The 19,747-nt window shown below is 61.5% G+C and overlaps 1 protein-coding gene across 1 annotated transcript in view; it reads right to left on the bottom strand.

Moving 5' to 3' along the window:
* Positions 1-19,747, bottom strand: part of ADAMTS7 (ADAM metallopeptidase with thrombospondin type 1 motif 7) — a gene marked incomplete at its 5' end in the record, with an annotated part of 56,950 nt that overhangs the window by 1,825 nt on the left and 35,378 nt on the right. The window contains 15 exons of the mRNA XM_082648576.1: positions 857-1,019; positions 2,041-2,187; positions 2,269-2,442; positions 2,910-3,062; positions 4,040-5,419; positions 5,745-5,958; positions 6,384-6,510; positions 8,720-8,861; positions 9,125-9,369; positions 10,594-10,714; positions 11,696-11,829; positions 12,068-12,237; positions 13,598-13,743; positions 14,125-14,217; positions 14,759-14,903. Coding sequence (XP_082504702.1) covers positions 857-1,019; positions 2,041-2,187; positions 2,269-2,442; positions 2,910-3,062; positions 4,040-5,419; positions 5,745-5,958; positions 6,384-6,510; positions 8,720-8,861; positions 9,125-9,369; positions 10,594-10,714; positions 11,696-11,829; positions 12,068-12,237; positions 13,598-13,743; positions 14,125-14,217; positions 14,759-14,903 — 3,554 coding nt within the window. The remainder of the gene's footprint in view (positions 1-856; positions 1,020-2,040; positions 2,188-2,268; positions 2,443-2,909; positions 3,063-4,039; positions 5,420-5,744; positions 5,959-6,383; positions 6,511-8,719; positions 8,862-9,124; positions 9,370-10,593; positions 10,715-11,695; positions 11,830-12,067; positions 12,238-13,597; positions 13,744-14,124; positions 14,218-14,758; positions 14,904-19,747) is intronic.

Consider the following 19,747-nt stretch of genomic DNA (forward strand, 5'->3'; position numbering starts at 1 on the left):
GAGCTGCTGCATTCTCTTGACTGACAAGGTAGCCTAGGCGTTCTTCCTGACCTCATGACGGGGGATGATAGTGTCCACGAGGGAGAGGAAGAAGCCAACCTTCCCTGAGCACTTTCTGGGCTCTTCACCCCAAGACCTCATTTATGAGGATGGGGGTTGTCTGCCCCTTTATGCGTAAGACAGGGAAGTGGAGCCCAAGACCATAGAGCTGGTGATGGGAGGCCAGGTGTGACTCCAGGGCCAGTTTCCTGTGCTCAGCACAGCTAGGGGTGGCTAGGGGTGGCTGGAGGTGGCTGGGCTGCAGGAAGGAAGTGTGTGTGTGCGTGTGTGTGTGTGCATGCGTGTGTGCGTGCACGCGTGTGCATGTGCATGTGTGCGCGTGCGTGTGTGTGCATGTGTGCGTGTGTGTGTGTCTATGTCCAGAGCCACCTCTGCCACAAGCTCTTCCTCTAGGACCCAGCTGGCCAGGAAGCCACCAGCTGCTGGGAGCTAGCAGGACCCTAGGCGGGAAGCCCCTTCATGCGGTTACACTGCTCACTCTGGGCAGCCCTCCTCTGGCCAGGAGATGGACGGGCCAGAGCTGGGGATGGGGGCTCACCCAGGCCTGAGCTCCACACAGTTTCAGGAACATCCCTGGCCTCACTCTGGGAACGGGGGGTAACTGAGACCCCTGAGCTAAAGAAAGCTGCCTGCGGGGCTGGACTCCCCTTGGCTCTGACCCCAACACAGCCCCAGCCTCTGCGTGGCTCCCTGTCAGTCAGCCAGTGCTGTAGGGGGACGGTTCCATGACTCTCCATCTCCCCACCGTCCACCCTGCCCACCCCCCGCCCAGCAGACAGCCGGGTGGGGCACTCACGCGGAGGCTCAGTGAGCTCACAGTCCTGGGTGCCGCATGGCCGCGAGCTCTCGGGCCAGGCCTCGTGGCCACACTGGTCGCTGTCTTCCTCAGGCAGCCCAGTCTGGGTGTTGACGCACTTGACCAGGCGCCGCTGGACGCCACCACCGCAGGGGGCTGAGCACTGTGGGGAGCGCGGGAGGGGTGAGCATCCTCTTACCAGCCCTGCAGGGGGGCATCCCAGGCGCGTCCCCAGGGCAGCTGCTGCCTTCTCCAGGAAGCCTAGCTCATGGTTCCCAGCCCCATCTCTCCAGCCTCCTCAGAGGGTCGGTCCTGTCCCCAGAGGCCACTAGGTGTTCGCTTGCAGGAACTGCATCTGCAGAGCGGAGGGGGAAGCTGCCAGCCCCTCACACGGGACGGGACACGCCTGAGAGGCCTGGGCAGTGGCTCCGGGGCTGGAGGACCTGCTGCAGCCCATGGGCAGTGCAAGGAAGGGAGAGAAAGTTTCTCAAACAGGGCCCACCATCCCAAGTCAGGCTTTGTTCTTATCAGTTGGGGTCTGATGTTTTTAAAAAGCCGTAAAAATAAATTTAATCTGTGCCAACATCGTGCCAGGCCCTGTGCTAAATGCCTCACTGTGCGAGAGGAGCATCTAATGCTCACAACCCCACTCTACAGATGAGAAGACAGAGGCCTGGCGAGGTAAAGCAACCTGCCCAGGGTCCCTCAGCAGCCAGTGGGACAAGGACTGAGATTCCCAAACAGGCCTGGCAGGAAGTGTCCTGCCCAGCTGAGGCCTCACTGGCCACTCCCGTACCCCCTCCGCCAGTCTGGTCTTTGCTTAGTCTCCTGAACATCCTGTGTCTGTCACTCCTGCCCCAGGACTTTGCATCTGCTGCTCCCGTATGCCTCTCCTTCACATCACAAACCCCTCCAGTCTCGCTCTGAAGTCCCCTCCCCAGAAGGCCTTCCCGGACATCACAGCGCACATCCCTTTTTTTTTAAGTCTGTCTCCCTGGCGGGCTGTAAGCTTCAGCAGGGTGGGGACCTCATCGGGCCACCACTGTATCTGCAGGGACCACAGAGAGCCTGGCATACAGGACACACTCAACAACTCCCTGCGTGAACAAAGGTCTGATGGATGCCTGCTGACATGAGTGCCCCCTCTGCACGTCCTCCCCGCACGAAACCCCGCGCCGGCTCACCTGGCCCCAGGGCCCCACCACCCACTGCGTACAGGGGTGGGTGTTGCAAGGCCGTGTGCTGTTGGGTCTCAGCGCCTCCTCACAGAGGCCCGGCTCTGGGCACGTCACCAGACGCTGCTGCTCACCACCGCCGCAGGCCTCGGAGCACTAGGAGGGCCGGGGAAGGGGTCTGGGCACTGCTAGGCTCTGAGGACACCCCCGCTCCCATCCCAGACCCCCAGGCCTCACCTCCCTCCAGGAAGAGATGTACCAGCTGAGGCAGGGCTGGGCCCCGCAGGGCCGGCGGGCAGGTGGCTTGGCAGGCCCCGGCTGGCAGTGGAAGGGCCGCAGCGGCTGGAGGTCCCGTGTGTCCACACACTGCACGTCCCGCACGGAGGAACCCCCGCCACAGCTGCGGGAGCACTGGAGGCCGAGGGTCCCGCGTGTGGATACACCACCACCACGTGCACGCACACGAGGATGCGGTGAGGGCTGTGGCAGGGCGAGCGTTGGGCACTCTCACCCCCACCCGTGGCAAGTCCCTTAAGGGCCCCAGGGAGAAGCAATGGCTGACCAGCCTTGGGCGGCGGGTGGCGTGGCCAGGGGCTGCCCCGGCATGGGACAGATGGAGAAAGAGTGGAACAAAGGAGTAAGTGAAATCCCGAGGGTGACAGAAAGGAGAGAAAAGGATACAACCAGTGAGAGAAGGGGAGTGGGGCAGGTTGAACCACACACAGATGGAATGATCCCAGAGGCTAGAAATCAGAGTACGAAGATGTGCAGCACAGAGCACCCCCACCCCCGGTGGCTATGGCTGACCCCAAACACAGGCCACGGGCCCCAGAGCTCCACCCCGTGCCCCGACGCTGCCCGCCTTCTCCCTCACGCACCTTACTCCAGCTGCCCGTGTGCCAGGCAGCGCAGGGCCGCAGGTGGCAGCGGCGGGCGGGCTGGGGCCGGGCTGCGGGAGTGCAGTCCTCCTCTCGGCCGGAGCTGCAGCGCACGGGCCTCCAGACAGCACCCAGACCGCAGGTGGTAGAGCACTGGGGGCAGGGACGCAGTGCCCATGAGGGCCGGGCAGATCTCTGCACCCTCCAGCCCCCCAGCCAGGTGAGAGGGACCCGCCAGTGCCTCAGTTAACTCGTCTGCAAAATGGGCTCCTCCACCCACCTCCCAAGGAGACCATGAAGTTGAAAAGTCAAATCCCCTGGCAACCAACTGTCCCTGCTACAGGAGACATGTGTGAGGTGGCCCGGCTGTGCTGACGAGGCTCGCTGCTTCCCAGAATCACTTGGGAAGGAAGTCTGGGTTCCTCACTGGGCCTCAACCTGTCCCTCCCACACCAAAACTGGGGATCTGAACAGAAGCAGCTCACTTCCCCTATGGTAACAACCTGGGGACGTTGGGGTGGGGTAGGGGACACAGGACAGCTTCTTGCCATGCAGTTCAGACCCTCACAGGCCCGACAAAGCTGGTGGAGCCCTGAGGGGAGAACCAGGTGGCCAGGAACTGCACAGCACCTGGGGGACCCAGGCTGAGCCCCGCCGGGCCTGGGGACCATGGGAGGAGGCTTCCCCACTGACACAGCTGCCTGGGGCGAGCTCCCTGTCCCTGGAAGCATGCAAGCCAGAGTATGAGAGGGCCGTTCCCCCTGGCTGCCCCTCATCTGTGCCTGCCCTGCCCTCCCAGCGGCCCCCTGTGCTACTCAGGAATGAGCCTCTGGGGACCCTAGGGATACAGGCCCCCTTGCCCCACCCTACTGTTCAGAAGAGAAACTGAGGCCCAATGGGGCAGAGCAGCCCCAGGGGCACATGGAGGGCAGTATGACTGAGCTGGGGCAAAGTTCCTCCCACCTCACAGAGCCTCCACTCACCACGGGCTGTCAGTTCCCTAATCCCCACCCACCCAGGAGGCTGGACAGACAAGGCTTATATCCTGCTCTGCTCATTTTCAGAGGAAGAGACCAAGTTAGTGAGGTCCTGCTCAACCCCCCGGCCACCCCGACCCCTGCACCACTTGCCTCACTCCAGTTCCCCACTTGCCAGCTGGCATTCCTGATGGGCAGCAGGTCTACGGGGGGCCCCTCCTCTGCTGGGCTGGGGTCCAGAGGCCCAGGGGCTCGGCTGCCGTTGGCCGGACTGTCCTGAGCTGGTGTGGACAGCAGCACAGGGCTTAGGGGCGTCTCAGGGCTGGGGGACTCAGGCTGGCCCAAGGGCCCCAGGCTCAGGGCAGTCACCCAAGGCGCGTGCCCTAGGCCGGTCGGAGCCTTCAGAAGGAAGGTTCCTGGCATCGCCAGGGTCTGCAGGTCCTGTAGAGCCAGGCCTGGGGTGGGAAGGGTGGGAGTCCCGGGCTCCAGGGCACTGTCTGTACCCTGAGTGTCTGGCAGATTGGCGGTGGGAGGAGCGCCCCCAACAGTGGGCCACAGCTCACTGTCCACAGGCCCCAGGCCACCCTCCAGTGCTGGTTCCCAGGCCAAGGTGCCACTCGTCCACAGCTCTACTGTGTCGGGACTAGGAGAGGAGTGGGAGGTGCTGATGGGGGACGAGGGGGGCAGCGTGGGGCTGGGTCTTTGGGGCGCTCTGCGGCCCAAGGCTTCCTCGCTGTCCTCGGAAACCTCATTGGTCCTCTCCCACCAGGGAGGCGGCGGCTGGCTGTGGCTGTCCCCCCCTCCCAGGAGCCCGTTCTGGCTCCCAGGGGCGGCAGGCGTCTCCACGCTGACCGAAGTCGGGGGCCAAGGCAAGCTGGTGAGCCCAAGGTCTGGGGCTCCCACGGGGGCATCTTCCTCAAATAAGAAATTGACCAAGGAGTTCCCAGGGCTCTGCTCCGAGGGTGGGGGTGGGGAACGGCCAGCCTGGCCGGGCCAAGGAGCAGGGGACCAATCTCCCAGTGCCCCCTCATCCTCAGGCCCAGAAGGGTCTGTGGTGGGCATGGGGGTGCCCACAGGAGGCTCGGCAGCACCGCTCAGGGGTGGGGGCATCCGATCTCCTGTGCCTGCCAGGTCTGCGTCAGGCTCCTCGAAGGGCCCGTAGGACAGGTTCTCGTGGAAGTTAATGAAATTGTAGTCGTAGTAGAAGTCGTCAACGAACACGGGCCCCGGTGGGCCCAGCTCAGGGTCCTCCTCCCCGATGGCGTTGCCCATGCCAGCCGGCTTGGCTGACGAGGGGGGCGGAGGGCGTGGGGCTGGGCGGTGAGGGATGAAGTCGACCTCGTTGAAGAGCTCGCGGCTGGAGGAGCCGCTGCCTGAGCCTTCGGGGCCCAGCACGTCCAGGGCCCTCGGGCAGGGCGGCAGAAGGCAGGTGGCCTCGCTTGCTGGCCGCTGGTCCTCAGCGCAGGGGACACCAGTGTCGTTGGTGCAGAGGATGCTTCGGTGCTGACTGCCTGGGCCGCAGGACACAGAGCACTAAAGGGAAGGCCAGGGTGAGGGGCTCAGGGCCAGGGGAAGCTGGGGCCTGGCAAGGTACCCTGCTCACTGCTCAGTGTCAGTGTACAGGGCCCCAGGCAGCCCTCTCTCGCCCTGACCAGCTCGAGACCATGACTTGTGGCCATGGCTGGCCAGGGCATCCCAGCCCCTGAGGCTTTGGGGATGGGGCCGGACCTGGAATGCCCCAGGCCCCTCCCACCACGGTGCCCGGCAGTAAGGGCTCCCCAAAGGCTGTCTCTGCCTCCCTGTAGCCCAAGACCGATGGCAGAGCTGGGGGCGGGCCCCCTCCCATCGTGCTGCTCACCTCAGACCAGTTCCCCACAGCCCAGGTGGCCGGACAGGGCACATCGCGGTTGCAAGGGGTTTCGGCAGGGGGCCGGGGCAGGTGTTCACAGGCTGGTGGCCCCAGGGCGCTCTGCTCATCCAGCCCCACGCTGTGGATACAGAGCACGGCCCGGCGGGAGAGCCCCCCAGGCCCGCAGGAGCTGGAGCACAGCTGCCACTCACCTGCCCACCACCTGTGGGGGGCACAAGGGCAGCGTCAGCGTGCAGTCACCTGGACTCCCAGGCACTCAGGGCTCAGGGAGGGTCGGGCCTAAGCCCAGGGGACGAGTTCCCAGAGCTCCAAGCCTGGGATGGCCCCCTGGCCCCCAAAGCCCAGTGACCGGGCACAGTACCCTTTGCTCCTGCCACCTTCACCCCTGGGGGACCTGGGCAAGACCCAAGGCCCGTGTTCACGTCCAGGGACCCAAGCACGAGCGATCAGGCATGTCCCTGGCTGATGCTGGCTATTGAAGGGGAACCCAGGCCCAGGCTGAGGTCGCGGGCAACCAGGGGCTGGGGCTTCAGCCTTGGGAAGGAAGGCTAAGAGCCCAGCTCCCTCTGCTCCTCCCAGGGGCGCCCTGATGAGGGACACTGGGAGTCAGGCGCCTGGTGGGCTCACCGGGCGGGGCAGGGCTCCTCGCTGCACTTCCTCTGACGGTCATCGGGCCGGCCCAGGGGCTCACAGTGCCTCTCGTCCACGGGCCCCGCCTGCCGCTCCATGCAGCGCACGCTCTGCCTCTGCATCCCTGGGAGGCCATGGGGGCTCAGCCTGGGCCTGGCACTCAGGGCGCCCCCTGCCTGAGCCACGCTGCACCCAGAGACACAGCTCTACCCCACTCTGCTCAGATCCCTTCCAGAACAGGGCCTCACTGCCTCTGTCAGGTTGAAGGCAGGCCCCCACTGCCCCCACCTCACTGTCCTCCTGGCCGTCACCCCCACCCCTAGGGAGGCAGCAGAGTGTGCAGGTTCAGTGGGCGGGGGCTCTAGCCCCACAGCTTCCTAGCTGGGAGGCCTGGGCAGCTCACTTGGCCCCTCTGAACCTCACTGTCTTCATCTGTTAGTGGGAGTAACGATAACACCTGCCTTGAAGGCCAGGTGTGAGGATAACGTGCTTACGGACGTGCAGGCTCAGCCCGTGCCTGGTGCGTGGTAAGAGTGCAACCAGTGCCAAATCCAACCACGGCCTAGCACCACCTCCAGTGTCTACACTCCTCCCAACAGGATCAGTGCCCAGAAATTCTGGAGGAGAAATCCGTCAGTCCTCCCAGTCAGGCATTCCTCTCCAGCTCACAGCACTCCCCACCCCCTGCCCCGGCACTCGCTTTGTCGCGGTTCCTGTCCTTCACTCCCCCTGCCATTGCCGCTCTCTGCACCCTTGCAGAGCCCTGCTCTCCCCTTTCCACATGCACCCCACACCGCCCGCTGAGGCCCAGCGGCAGGACCAACTCCAACGGGCTCTGCCTTCACGCTGCTCTCCCTATGGCACAGAAGGGGGACTCACCCCTGCCCTGAGCCTCCAGTCTCCCCTCCACCCGCCTCCTTCCTTCCTAATAGAACGCAGGGTTTGTTCAAGGTAACAATGGGACCTGCTGAAAACACTCCCCACTGTAGTTCCCGTGCAGCTAGGGGGTCTGGGACACAGTCGTGAAGGGAGAAAAAGACACAAGTCCTTCCCGAGAGTCAGCCCTTTGCCCCTTCTTCTTCTTGCCAGCAAGAAGCCTGGGCAAAGGGTGCTATCTTGTGACACACATGAGGGCAAGGTAGGGCTGAGAGTGGTCCCTAAAAACATGGCAGGCCATCCAGCCAGCGTGGACTACGCACCCTCCCTGGGGGTTCTTACTGCCGAAGCCAAGCAAACCCCTCATCTGCTCCAGCTACCACGCATCAGGATCCTGCCACTTGCCACTCAACACATTCCTATTCTGGCCACGTGGGAAGCCACCGATTTGCTGAAAGACAATTGCCCAGTGTCTGGTTCATCAAATGTATTTGTTTTCACATTTGTAAATTTAACTCATACGGGGTAGCATGCCCTTAATAGCTTTTGAAGATTCCTGCCCAGCTTTAGTGAGTCAGTGTTCATTTGTCATCATAATAGCATTTCAAGGAATGTTCAAATGTCTCTGTCCCAGATTCCTGATACTGAGACCCCTGGACACCGAGGGGGAGGGGGAGGGGAAGGGAGACTGAAGAAGCCACGGGGGGGGTGGGTGGTGAGAGTTAGTCAAATTGTTACACATTTTATAAAGAGTTTAAAGGAATAAGTAAATGTGGTGAATAGGCCATTGGGCTACGAGGCTCAGAGTTTGGTTGGGGAGATCCTTGTCACGTCCCAGCTCCCTCCTCCCTGCCCCTGTCCTACTCCATCCTCCTCCCCCTCCTTCTTTCTCTCCCCTGCCCCTCCTCCTTCTCTCCCTCCCCACTCCCCCTTCTCACTGGGGAAGCCCTCCTGGGCCAGCAGCCCAGGAGTGTCAGGCTCTGGGCCTCCCAGGAAGGGTGGGAGGGCACCGAGGAGGAGGGGGGCCTGGGGAAGCCTGTCTGTGGCAGGAGCTAGAGGAGAGGAAGGAGCTTGTCCTGATGGAGATGCAGGTAAAGCTCTGGGAGGATGAAGGGGTCAGATCCCAGGTATGGGGCAGAACCACGGGCACAGGACCCGCCAGAGCTGAGCAGTGAGAAGAGGCAGAGGCAGCTGGTGCCTCTCTGGGGGAGACACGCTGAGCGCTCGCCAAGCACCACGTGCCGTGCCTGCCTCACCTTGTTTCCTCTCCCAGTGGACCTATGAGATGGGGCCACTGCTAGCCCCATTATATAGATGGGGGAACTGAGGCCCAGAAGCAGCATTCCCAGTTCACAGCAGCCCAGCAACTAAGCAATGAGCCAGAGGCTAAAGCCAGGCATCAGTGCCCAGAGACACAGGCCCTGCTGGGCAGGAGCTGCACCCACTGCTCTCCTCACCTGTGCCGCAGGTGACTGTGCACTTGGTCCAGGGCCCATAGTGCCAGGAGAACTCGGGCGGCTGGAACTGGCTACGGCCATCCGCCTCCCTGTGGATGAGGTACTCGTAGCGCACCCCAGGGTTGCTCTCCTGGAACAGGAGCTGGGGCAGGCGGGGGGGGGGCCTCCGTGAGCATGAGGTGTCCTCTCCCTCTGCCAAGCCCTGCCACCCATCCTAAAGGAGCCAACCTCAGCCACCTCTGGGACCTGGGGCTACACCATGGAGCCATTCTAGAGATGGGGAAGCCGAGGCAGAGGCCCCAGCAGTAGGGCCAGGCCCGGAGCCGGGCTCGCTCCTGCCATGCGGCTGGGAGCCACGGACCCCACCTCTGCTCCTCCCCAGCCTGGGCCCCAGGAGGCGGTCACCTGGATCCAGATAGGCTCGTCGGTGGGACCCGGGGACGTGAGGTTCTCCCAGTTGCCTGTGCGCGCATATGTGAAGGTGGTCCCCGCCACCTGGTAGTCCCCGTTCCACTGGATGGTCCACCCACCGTTGAGGAAGTACTTATCCGGGTCCTCGCTGCGTAGGGCCAGGAAGTTGGCGGCCTCGGCCACCTCCTCGATGCGGATCTCGCGAGCACCGGCTGGGATCAGCCCCACGTCCACATACCCTGTTGGCCAGGGACATTGTGCACAGGTGGTGAAAAGAGGTAAGAGGGTTAGCTGTTGCCCGCCCTCACCTCTCTTTCCACTTGCCCCTGCCTGGCGATGCCAAAGATTCCATCGTTGATTCTGGGTTCCCCACTTAGATCTGTCCCAGATCACCAAAGCCTCAGAAGGGCTCAAATCCTTCCCCCTGACCCATGCCCCACCACCCTTCTCTGGGAAGCCTTAGCTGGTCTCCCTGTCACAAGGCTGGGCCTATCCCCTATACCTGGGGCCAGCATGACCTTTCTAAAAACCCCAATTGACTGGGCCTTTCCCCTGGGATATCCTGCTCATACCTATACAGCCTGTTTCTGTTCTTTCACTAAGTAGTACCCATCACGTGCCTGGCGTTACCCTGAGGACTCTGCAGGTGTAACAACCCTATGACGTAGGCACTACTGTTATCCCCATTTTACACACGAGGGCACTGAGGCACAGAAAGGTTACATAACTTGCACCAGGGCTCTGCTGGGATGTGAATCAAGCTCTGAGGTCTGAGCTTTAACCACCACACTGGACTGCATCTCTGGGGCTGAAATCTAAGCTTCTCGGTCTAGCATTCAAAGCCTTATGGCATCCCCGCCTTTCTTATAGATAGGTCCCCAGACAGAGCATGCTCCTTCTTGCCTCCAGGCTTTGTTGGGCACAAGCTCTTTCCTCCATGTGTAATGCTTTTCCCCATCTCATCTGAGTCTTTTATGATTCAGCTCAACTTCCACTTCCTACAGGAAGTCTTCCCTGACCTCTCCATGTCAGGACCTCCTTCCTCAGGGCTCTCACAGCCCTCTGGGCCTCCCTCCACTGCATCTGTCACACCAAAAGGTGAGACTGTAAGCTCTTCACCTCTGTGTCTCCCTCACCTAGCACACAGTTGGCACTTAAGCAATGGATGCAAAACAGGCCCTGAGGCGAGTGAGTGGAGCTGGGGGGTCTCTAAAGCTTCATAAGGCCACTCATAAGCCTGATAAGCCCAGGCTGGGGTCCCTGGGGCAGGAGGACTCCCTGTGAAGGCAGGTCTCTGCACTTGGGCCTGGGTGCCCTGACTCCTGCCAGGATCCTAGACCCAGCAAGGCAGCTTCCCTGCTTCCCATCTCTGGCCATGGGGGCCATGGGCAGGGCTCAAGGGAGACAAGGAAGGGTCACCAGGTCAAGAGTGCCCTGCCCCCCACCAGGGGTCCCACCCATACCCAGGCCCTCAGCCTCCTCGAAGGTCCTGCTCACGGTGTGACAGGTGGAGCCGTTGCCGTGGCACACGCCGCAGCGGTCCTCGACGGCACCCGAGTCAATCTCGAAGTCGCAGCCCACATTCTGCAACACATGGGGAGGGGAGCCCCCTGGTGCTGGGCCCCTGGCGGCGAGCCCTCTCTGGCACCAGCCTCGGGGGCCTGCCAGGGTGGGGAGGAGAGAGCTCGGAGCAGGGAGCGGGGGCCCCACCACAGCTGTGCCCTCTGACCCCACGTAAACCCCTCAACCTCTCTGGGCCTCAGCTTCCTCAGATGTGAAACAGGGAGAACCACCTGCACCGGGAAGGTGTGCTGTGAGATCGCATGAGACAAGAGACGGGAGAAGCTTTGTAAAAGGCCACAGCAGGCAGGGGGAGCTGGCACACCCGCGCTCCTGACCAGCGTGGACAGGAATTTCCCCGAAGCAGAAATCAGTGTTCCCTGCTGGTCCTCCCCAGAGCACAGGCCTCCACGCCCAGGGGCTTCCCTTCCCAGGAGCAGAGGAAAGAAAGTGCTGAGGACACGGGCAGGGGGAGTGGCACTGATACTGCTGGAAATAAGTCTAAGTATTGTCAGCAAACACTGACGCTTTCTCTGCCAGGCCCTGAGGCCTGCACGGCCCTGCAATTGCCCTGTTAAATGACTGCATTTAACCCTGTGACGTGGCTACATGGACGGAGAGTCCCCATTCTACTATCGCAGAGGAAACCACTGCTGGGGGTCATCCAGCCAGCAGGAGGTCGAGCTACCACCTGAGCTCTGGTTTCCGGGCCGGGTCTGGGCCGGTACGAAAGCCAGCATTCAGAAGCCATGGCGGGCAGGCCATGGTGCAGAGGCAGAGCCTGGGGGTGAGGCCCAATGATACGGGGGCTCCAGTCCCAGGAGGAGCGGGGAGGCTTTGCTGAGAGGCGATGGCAGACCATCAAAGGGCTTCACTGGCAGAGCGGGGAAGCCCAATGGTACAGCCTGGGGAGGGGGGCCAGAGGGAAGCAGGAGGAAGCCAGAGGAGACCTGCCAGGGGGTTGGGGAGGGCAGTGCTGGAGGCTCTCTTCCTAGCTGGGCACACCTTGCAGATGCCGTTGATGCAGAGGTCACGGCTGGCCTGGCCCTGGTAGCAGGGGGTGCCATCGACCACAGCGTCCCGCAGCTTCTCAGCAAAGTACTCATTCGAGGGCCGGCAGTGCAGCTCGCAGGGGTTCACTGGGGGCCCAAGCAGAGGAGCCGTGAGGGGCAACCAGGGCAGGGCAGGAGCCACGGAGGCCACCGGGAAGACCGCCTCCACGACACCCATCAGTGGCGGGCTGGGGGTGCAAGGCTGTCCATGGGAGCCAGGAGGGAGCAGCAGCCCCGGCAGACAGTGCCTGTATCACTGGGCAACCTTGGCCCTTGGATCTCTGCCCTTCCAGGCCTCAGTGTCCCTGTGGGCAATAGGACTCACCGTCATTGACCACGGGCACCCACGTGTGCAGCTGGCCCTTGTAGAGCATAGCGTCAAAGTGACTGCACTGGACTTGGCGGAAAGAGGGGCGGCCGGCGGGGCAGGCCTTCAGGTTGCACAGGCGAAAGCGCTTCCGTTCACCCACGCAGTATTTGCCCTTGTATTTGGGCCTGTGGGGAGAGTGGGGTGGGGGGCAGTGAGTGCCGACTGCACACCCGGATCCAGAAGTGGGCCCTCGGAGCGAGCGGCTCCTCCTGCACCCCTAACACCCAGAGATTCCCGCCGTCCACCTCTGTTCACGCTGCTCTCCCTGTGGGTCGCCCACACTCTGGTCCAGACACAGGCTCCCTGTTTGAAAGCATCTCAGGGGAGGTGGCAGCAGGAAGCCTGGGCTCTGCCCCTAACCTGCTGTGTGACCTTGGCCAAGTCTCTGGACCCCTCTGGGCCTCAGTATCCTCATCTATAAAATGGGACTGGGGCTGCCTCTGCAGAGGGTTGTTCAGAGGCTGGGCCAAGCTGCAGACATGACTGGCTGAAGGGGCCACTACAAGTCTCCAGCCCGTGGGACCCAGAGTCCTGACAGCCCATGTGTCAGCAGATGTGTTCCTGGTGGCAGCACCCCAGCCCAGGTCAAAAGGAAGCCCCCTTGGCCCTGGCCCAGCTGAGAGGTATGCCCCCAGCATAGAGCCTGAACCTTAACCCCACCCTGTCTGCCCCCAACCCAGCTCAGGCCTAGGGGCCTGGAGGCAGGGTGGGGTATAAGCACGGGGCCCTAGAAGGACCTGGCTCTGAATCCCATGCCCACCCTGGGGCAGCCTAGTGAAGTGGGCTCATCCAAAGGTGCCGGGCATCCCCTCGGTCTACAGTACAGCTGGCCTCTCTGCATCTCCCTGAATCTTCACCTCACCACTCTTAGATGGGGAAACTGAGGCCCAGAGAGATGAAGTCACTCACCCCAGGTCACACAGCACCCCTCCCAGGCTGACCAATTCTCCCAGCTGTCCCCAGTCTCATCTTGGACCCACTTGTACCTCAAATGCCACTAAGTGGCTCTATTTACTGAGCGCTTACTACGAACTAGCTGTAGGACTTTACCTGCATTTATCCTCTACCAGATGGGCACTGCTGCTGCCCCATCATATACTTTCTCTGGAAACTGAGGCCCAGAGAAGGGGTGGAGAGGGAATTTGAACCCTGATCCATCTAAGGTTCAGGGTCTAAGCTCTTAGCCACTGTCCTCCCTGCTTCCCTCCCACCAGCTGCTGCTTTGTTGTGTGGCCTCTGATGAGTCCCTCCAGTGTCTGGGCCTTGGTGTTTCCCTCTCTGCAATGGGGTCAGCAGTGGCGACTCAATCAGCCTCCGGGGCACTCCTAGAAGTGACCCGAGGTGGCTCTGGACACTCCAGGCTTGGCCTCCATGGGGATACTTCTGCGAGTGGGAGGCTGGGACAGAGCCAGTGTCCCTGCAATCGCCGGCTCTGCTCAGGGCGCCCCATCCCACCTGCCCCGGGAGTCCCGGCCCCGCACTCACGCAGGCTGCGTGCACTGCCGCTCGGCACTCTGCACGCCCACGCCACAGCTCCGGGAGCAGACGGACCAGGCGCTCCAGCCAGACCAGCCACCGTCCACGGCCTCGGGCCGGAAGCCCATGGGAACGCACTCCCCATTCAGACACCACTACCGAGACAGACAGAGGTAGAGCAAGCCCACTCCAAGCTCCTCACCCTAGTGAGAACAAGGTGGGTGGAAGGCCTGGAAAGGCCCAGAGGGGAAGGACCTAAGGGCTGGGGGAGGCCCCCTTCCAGTCGCCCAACACCTGGGCCCCATGGTGGAGCCGAGCAAGGAATAAAATAAGAGTCCACATGCTGACTCTTCCGAGCTGAAGGCACTTTGGAGAATTGCCCAGTCAAGCTCTGCCCCAAAGCCTCCATTCTGCAGGTGGGGACTTGGGCCAGAGAGGGCTGGGGTTCTGCTAAGGGCATGAGCGACCCCAGAGCACGGACACAGCAGGGAGTCTCACCTCTCACCCCCTCCGCAGCTGGACTGGCGAACCCCTACCTTGCTCTCCCCGCACCTGGTACCATCCACAGCTGCATCTAGCTTGGAGTGACAGGTGGTCCCCACGGAGCACCAGAGCGTGTGGCAGACATTCTGCAAGGAGGAGGGCAAGGGCCATACCCTCACCTCCTCCTCGGCGCCACCACCTGCCCTGCCCCCTCACCACCCCCACGAGACCCCTGGGAACCCCTCCTTGGGGCCGGCACATGGTGTAGGGGGTCCTGGGCTGGGGCCCCAGGCTCGAGTTTGTGGCTCAGGCAGTCCCCAGCTCACCCACACCTCTCCCAGCCTCAGCCTACCCGTGTGGAAACACCCTGGTTAGAAGCCGCAGGGTCTCTGACATGCCCATGGCCATCACTTTGGGCGATCTTCCCCAGGACCCCGCAGGAGAGGTTTTATTTTACCTCTTATGATCCAGCTCCAGCAGGTGAGGGCCTTGCCCAAAGTCCCATGGTTGGTAAATGGTCCACCCAGAATGCAGACCCAGGTCTACGGCCGCCCAACCCTCGGCCTCTCCCACAGGCCACTTTATGTCTCGTGGGCATCACGTGCGGGCCGAGCCCAGGCTGGGTGGGGTCTGCAGGCTGCTGAGGGCTGCCCTCCTCCCCCGTGTCCACACAGGCCCCACACTCACGTCCATGTCATCGCAGAAGGCAGAGTAGGCCCCATACTGGAGGCGACACTGGTGGTCCACGTCATAGAGGACGCCAGGTGGTATCGAAGGGAAGTCGATGACATCCTTGGTGGGAGAGTCATCCAGGCAGAGGCCCCACCCACGGCTGCAGAGATGAGACAGGAGTATGAAGTGAGGAGCCACCTGTCCTCTGGGGCAGAGGGCGCAGCCTGAGAGACCCATCAGGGAGGCCGCACCAGACCAGTTGTGCAGGGAAGGTGGGAAGGGGCTTAAAGCCCTAAACTTACAGGAAAACTCCAGCCTCCTTGCTCACCTATCCTATTCTTTGACCTAAGCTAGCAGGAAAGACCCTCCCAGCCTCTCCCATCCATCTCCAGGGCACTCCAGCTGGCTAATCCCCGCTCCCCAGTGCCAGGCCTCTCCACAAACTATTCCTTCCACCCACGACACTCTCCCCACTCCTCCACTGGTGAAGCCTCTTTCCCCAAGATCCAGCCGAAAGGCCCTGCCCTCTGCAGCCTCCTGGACCACTAAGCCTGCTCGGAGCTCCTGCAGCCTCCACCCCTCTGTCCACGATCTGGAGAGCATCACATCACAGCTGATACAACAGCAGGCCTCTGAGAGCCCCGCCCTGGGCTGAGACCTAGGGTCATCTGTGGGAGGACCAAGGCCTGAAGGCTGCCCCCTGTCCGGCCGCCAACCTGGGAGAGAGCCCAGTGTCTGCCAGCCTGTGTCACTCCCCTATTTACTCCTGTCCATCTCCTGCCAGGACTCCCTGGCAGTGGCAGGAGGGAGGCAGGACCTATGGGACTTGGGGTCCCAGGCTAAGCAGGGTAGGGGGAGGCAGAAACCCCCCAGTTTTCCAGTCTGGGAGGCTTGAGGGTGGCTGGTGCCAGGTCAGGGAGCCAGGATGAGCAAAGGGTCCTGGTTAGGACTGAGGGAGGCACAGGAAAGAAAGGCAGAGGTGATGGATGCTGGGGTCTGGCCAGGAGGGAAGGAGGAGACACTACGGGCCACAGAGAGGACGAGAAATAGGCCAATTTGTAGGCCCGCGTGAGGGAAGGCTGGGGGCAGTCAGCCACTGGGATCTGGGAGTCCAAATTTCAGAGGCAGAGGTCTGGGAGCTGCGAGCCCAGGCCAGGGGGGGTGGTCCATGTGGTCTCCCAAGTCCCCTGGCTAGTGGCAGGGCCCGGGCTCCACCAGAGCTTCAGGGAACAAAGCCTCAGTGACCAGACTCCTGCTGAGGACCCTGGGGGCCCCTCCCCACCCAGAATCACCTGGCCCACCTGTGTTAGCTAGAAATGGACCCTGTAAAATGGGCGTCGGGCGAATGAGCAGGTGTGGGACCCAGCTGTCTGTCCCGGATCGCTGCAGGCCAGGCCAGCCCCGGGTGCTGAGCGGGCGCTCTCCCATCTGCCGCTCACAACCCCTCAAGCAGAAAACTCTACCACCATCTCCTTCCACTTTCAGGGCCCAGGGCAGTGCGTCCCTTGCCCTGAGTCACGTGGGAGGGCAGTGATGGTCAGGATGTGATGCCAGGCCAGGCTGCCAACGCCCACGTGTCCACTTGCTAGGCTGCCCTTGGTGCAGAGCTCCTCCCATCCGATCGTGAGCCCGCCTCAAACACTTCACTCCAAACAGAAGCTCTAAATCATGGCAGCTGAGGTCTGGCAGGGAGAAAGGAGTCTTCTGATTGCTGGCTTCAGCCTGCGGGCTCCCTGCGCCTGCACCCGGGGGCAGAGCATCGGCTGAGACGGGGAGGAAGGGGGTGAAGGGTCAACCTGGCCCCGGGGCTCCTCCTTTTTGCCTGGCAGGACACAACTCAAGATGTAGCTGGGGGCTTCACCCACTCTTCTGACTCAGACCCAGCCAGGGAGCTCCTCTGACTGGGGTCCAACGTGCCTCAGCCCCACACCAACAGGTCCCAGGCCACATCCAGCCCTTCAGTTTTCCGGCCAGGACCCGGTGCTGACATGCCATGAATCAAGCTTCTGTGGCCTGCTGCTGGGCAGCCAGGGCGACCACAACCTCTCAGGGCCATCCTATATGTGTGTGCGAGGTTGGGGGGCCTGAAGGGTCCTCGTAGGACCCACCACCAGAATCAGAGCCACATTCAGGCCCAGATGCTGACTGGAAACCCCAATCCTGCCCTGCTACAGATGCTGTGTGGCCTTGGGCCATCCCTTACCCTCTCTGGGCCTTCACATCCTCATCTACAAAAGGCTGAGGCAGCCTATGGGATCCCAAGCAACAGAGGTATAAATAGCAGCATCTACTTGGGAAAAGTCACACGGGCGGCCGACAGCCGGCCCTTCCTTCCTCTGGTCGGCTTACTGCCAGGCTCCCCGTGCTGCTGACATACGTCAGCCCTTCCCCTCGGGGCCCCTCCTCGCTCTAATTATAGTGGGCTGGGCAACCCCACATGGGGTCAGAGCAGACAGCGGGTGGCTCCAGTCGGAAGTGTCACTCCCACTTCAAGGGCTGCAAAGAGCTGCCCATCATCTGGGAGAGGCCTGTGCACCCCCTCCCCTCGCCACCCCTGGGGGCCTAGTCATGGAGTCGCCAGATGGTGGGGGCAAGGGCCTGACACACGATAAGGCCCGCCTCTCTCCTTCCAGAAATCCTGGCTGCGAAGGCATGAGAGAACAGGGCCTTCCCTCCCTGGCCCCAGGTCCAAGTAGTAGTTCAAGAAACGAGAGGTCCCTTATGAAACAGCAGGGTCCCTGAAAGCAGCTCTCAGTCTAGAAAGGCTCTTCAAGTTCTTCAGGCTGACGTCTTGGACTGGCCAATGACCACAGGCCCCAGAAGCTTTCCTCCAGCCCCACCACCACCTCTTGAAGATTCTCCATCCCACCCCACGCTCCCGCACTGCCAGCCCTGGACCACGCTGTGCACCCCACCTAGAGCACCCTTCTTCCTCAGGGTGCTGCAGCAGTCCTTAGAGGGCAGCTCCGCGGCTCCTTCTCAGAGGTGACGTCCCTGCCCCTCTTCTCCAGGTTCCTACAAACCCCACAGGCCTGTCTGCCACAGTGCTAATTACCCGGAATTGTCACATGTCTGTGCCCCCCAGATGGTGAGGGTCTTGAGGACAGGGACACTACCTCCTCTACCACTGTCCCCCTGAGCACAGTTTGAGACCAAGTGGGATTCGCCAATGTCTGGGTCTGTGTGGCCTAATAAACATCTCCTTGCAGGGAGCCGAGGAGTGTCACATCCAGTGGGGAAGGGGGGGCGGTCTGAGTGCCTCTAGGACACCCTCAAGCCCTGGAAACACTGCCTGACTCCACCTGGCGCCTTCCTTCTGTGAATCTTGCTCATTCTGGCCTCCATCCTGTCTAGGTGGGACCTGTCCTGTCTTCTGTCCCACCCCCAACAAGGAGACAGAGGGCGGAGGGGCTAGAGGACAGGTTGGTACCACATCCTCCGTCTGAGCACCCCCTCCCGCACCTGTCCTGGGCCTCGTGATCCCCTCCTGCCTGACCCTCCAGGATGGAGAGGTGAGAGTGCGACCACCCTTGGGGAGATGAACTTCTCCTCCCTCCCCAGCTCCCCTCCATCTGCCGCGCCTGTATCTCTCTTTCCGCCTGTATCTCTCTTTCCGCCTGTATCTCTCTTTCCGCCTCCTTCCAGCTCTTCTCAGTGCCAAGGCTCCGGGAGGCCCTGGCTGGCTCAGGGTTTCGCCCTCTCCTCCCACCCTCACCCCAGGCCCCAAGCCAAGTCCCTCACGCATTCCAGCAGCTGAATGAAGACAGAGACATATCTGTCCGTCTGTCTGTCCTGACAGAAGTCAGGCTGGGCGGCACCCTGGGTGGGGGCAGCTGGGAAAAGCCCTCAGGGTACTGCAGGGGCGGCTACTCTTCTGATTTCCCAGCCCTTCTCTCACTCTTGACTCCTATGTCGGGAGGTGACAGACCCTTGGGATGGTTTTCTACCCAGCTTTCCCTGCGCGCGGGCCACTTCTCTGCTTCAGCTCCTAGTCACTTATCACTTGGTAACAGTGACAACAGTCACCAGGCATTGAATGCTAACCGTGTGGCCAGTGCTGTGCTACACACTTCACATGTGTGCTCACTGAATCCTCAGGGCAACCCAGGAGGCAGTCCCGTCATTATCCCCAGTCTTTGAGGCTTAAGGCTAGTGTAACTGTCTGCCAACACAGGTAGAAACCTGGCCCAGAGTCCAGGGTCTTAACATCAAACTCAACACTTCTCTGCTTCTAGTCTCACTCTCCACCCAGTTATCCCTCTTCTATCAGAGGCCAGAGTCCTTGCTCTCACATCCATAACGAACCTGGCCCCAGTGAATGGCCTTCTAGAAAAATATGGCTCATTGAACAGACACAGATTTATTTCCACTCCCTTCCAGAGCCCCACTAAGATGATAGGAAAGGAATAAACAAGGCATAAATCCACAAGGACAAAGGGCAAGAGAGAGGTGATGATGGCAGATGGAAGATGTCAGCAAAAATTCTAGAAGCTGGAAAGCAGATGATCGAGTAGCAGCTGACTTACCACAGCAGTGAATGCTGAGAGCCAGTCCTGCAGGGAGAAACTACCCAGAAGTGGGACCCTGGAAGGGCTCAGGAATCAGGGTCCCAGGGACCCCTGGAGGCCTGTGCATCAGGAAGACTGAGGACAAGAGCCTGGCTGAAAGTCTGTAAGACCCACTAGATCCCCTTCCCAACCCTATGTAGCCAGGCGATGGCCACCTCCCTGCCTGGCAGAGGGCCGGGGTCACTCTCGGGGTGATCCAGGAGATCTGGTCCAGGAACACTAGGCACAGTGGAAGGCCTGAGGCAGAGGGACCTACAGAGAAAAGTCTACATGAGGAAGGCTGAGATAACTGCCAAGCTCCTTCCCCATTTGGATGCCAGAACGCTGTAGCCAGACTTACACCTTCCCAGGAAAAGACTAGAGAATGCCTCTCTGGGGCAACAATCACTCAGAAAAATGACCCTAGATACTGACATTTAAAGATCTCCCAAAGAAA

Source organism: Grampus griseus (assembly GCF_964374135.1).
Source record: "Grampus griseus genome assembly, chromosome: 2".
In the NCBI taxonomy this organism is placed as follows: domain Eukaryota; kingdom Metazoa; phylum Chordata; class Mammalia; order Artiodactyla; family Delphinidae; genus Grampus; species Grampus griseus.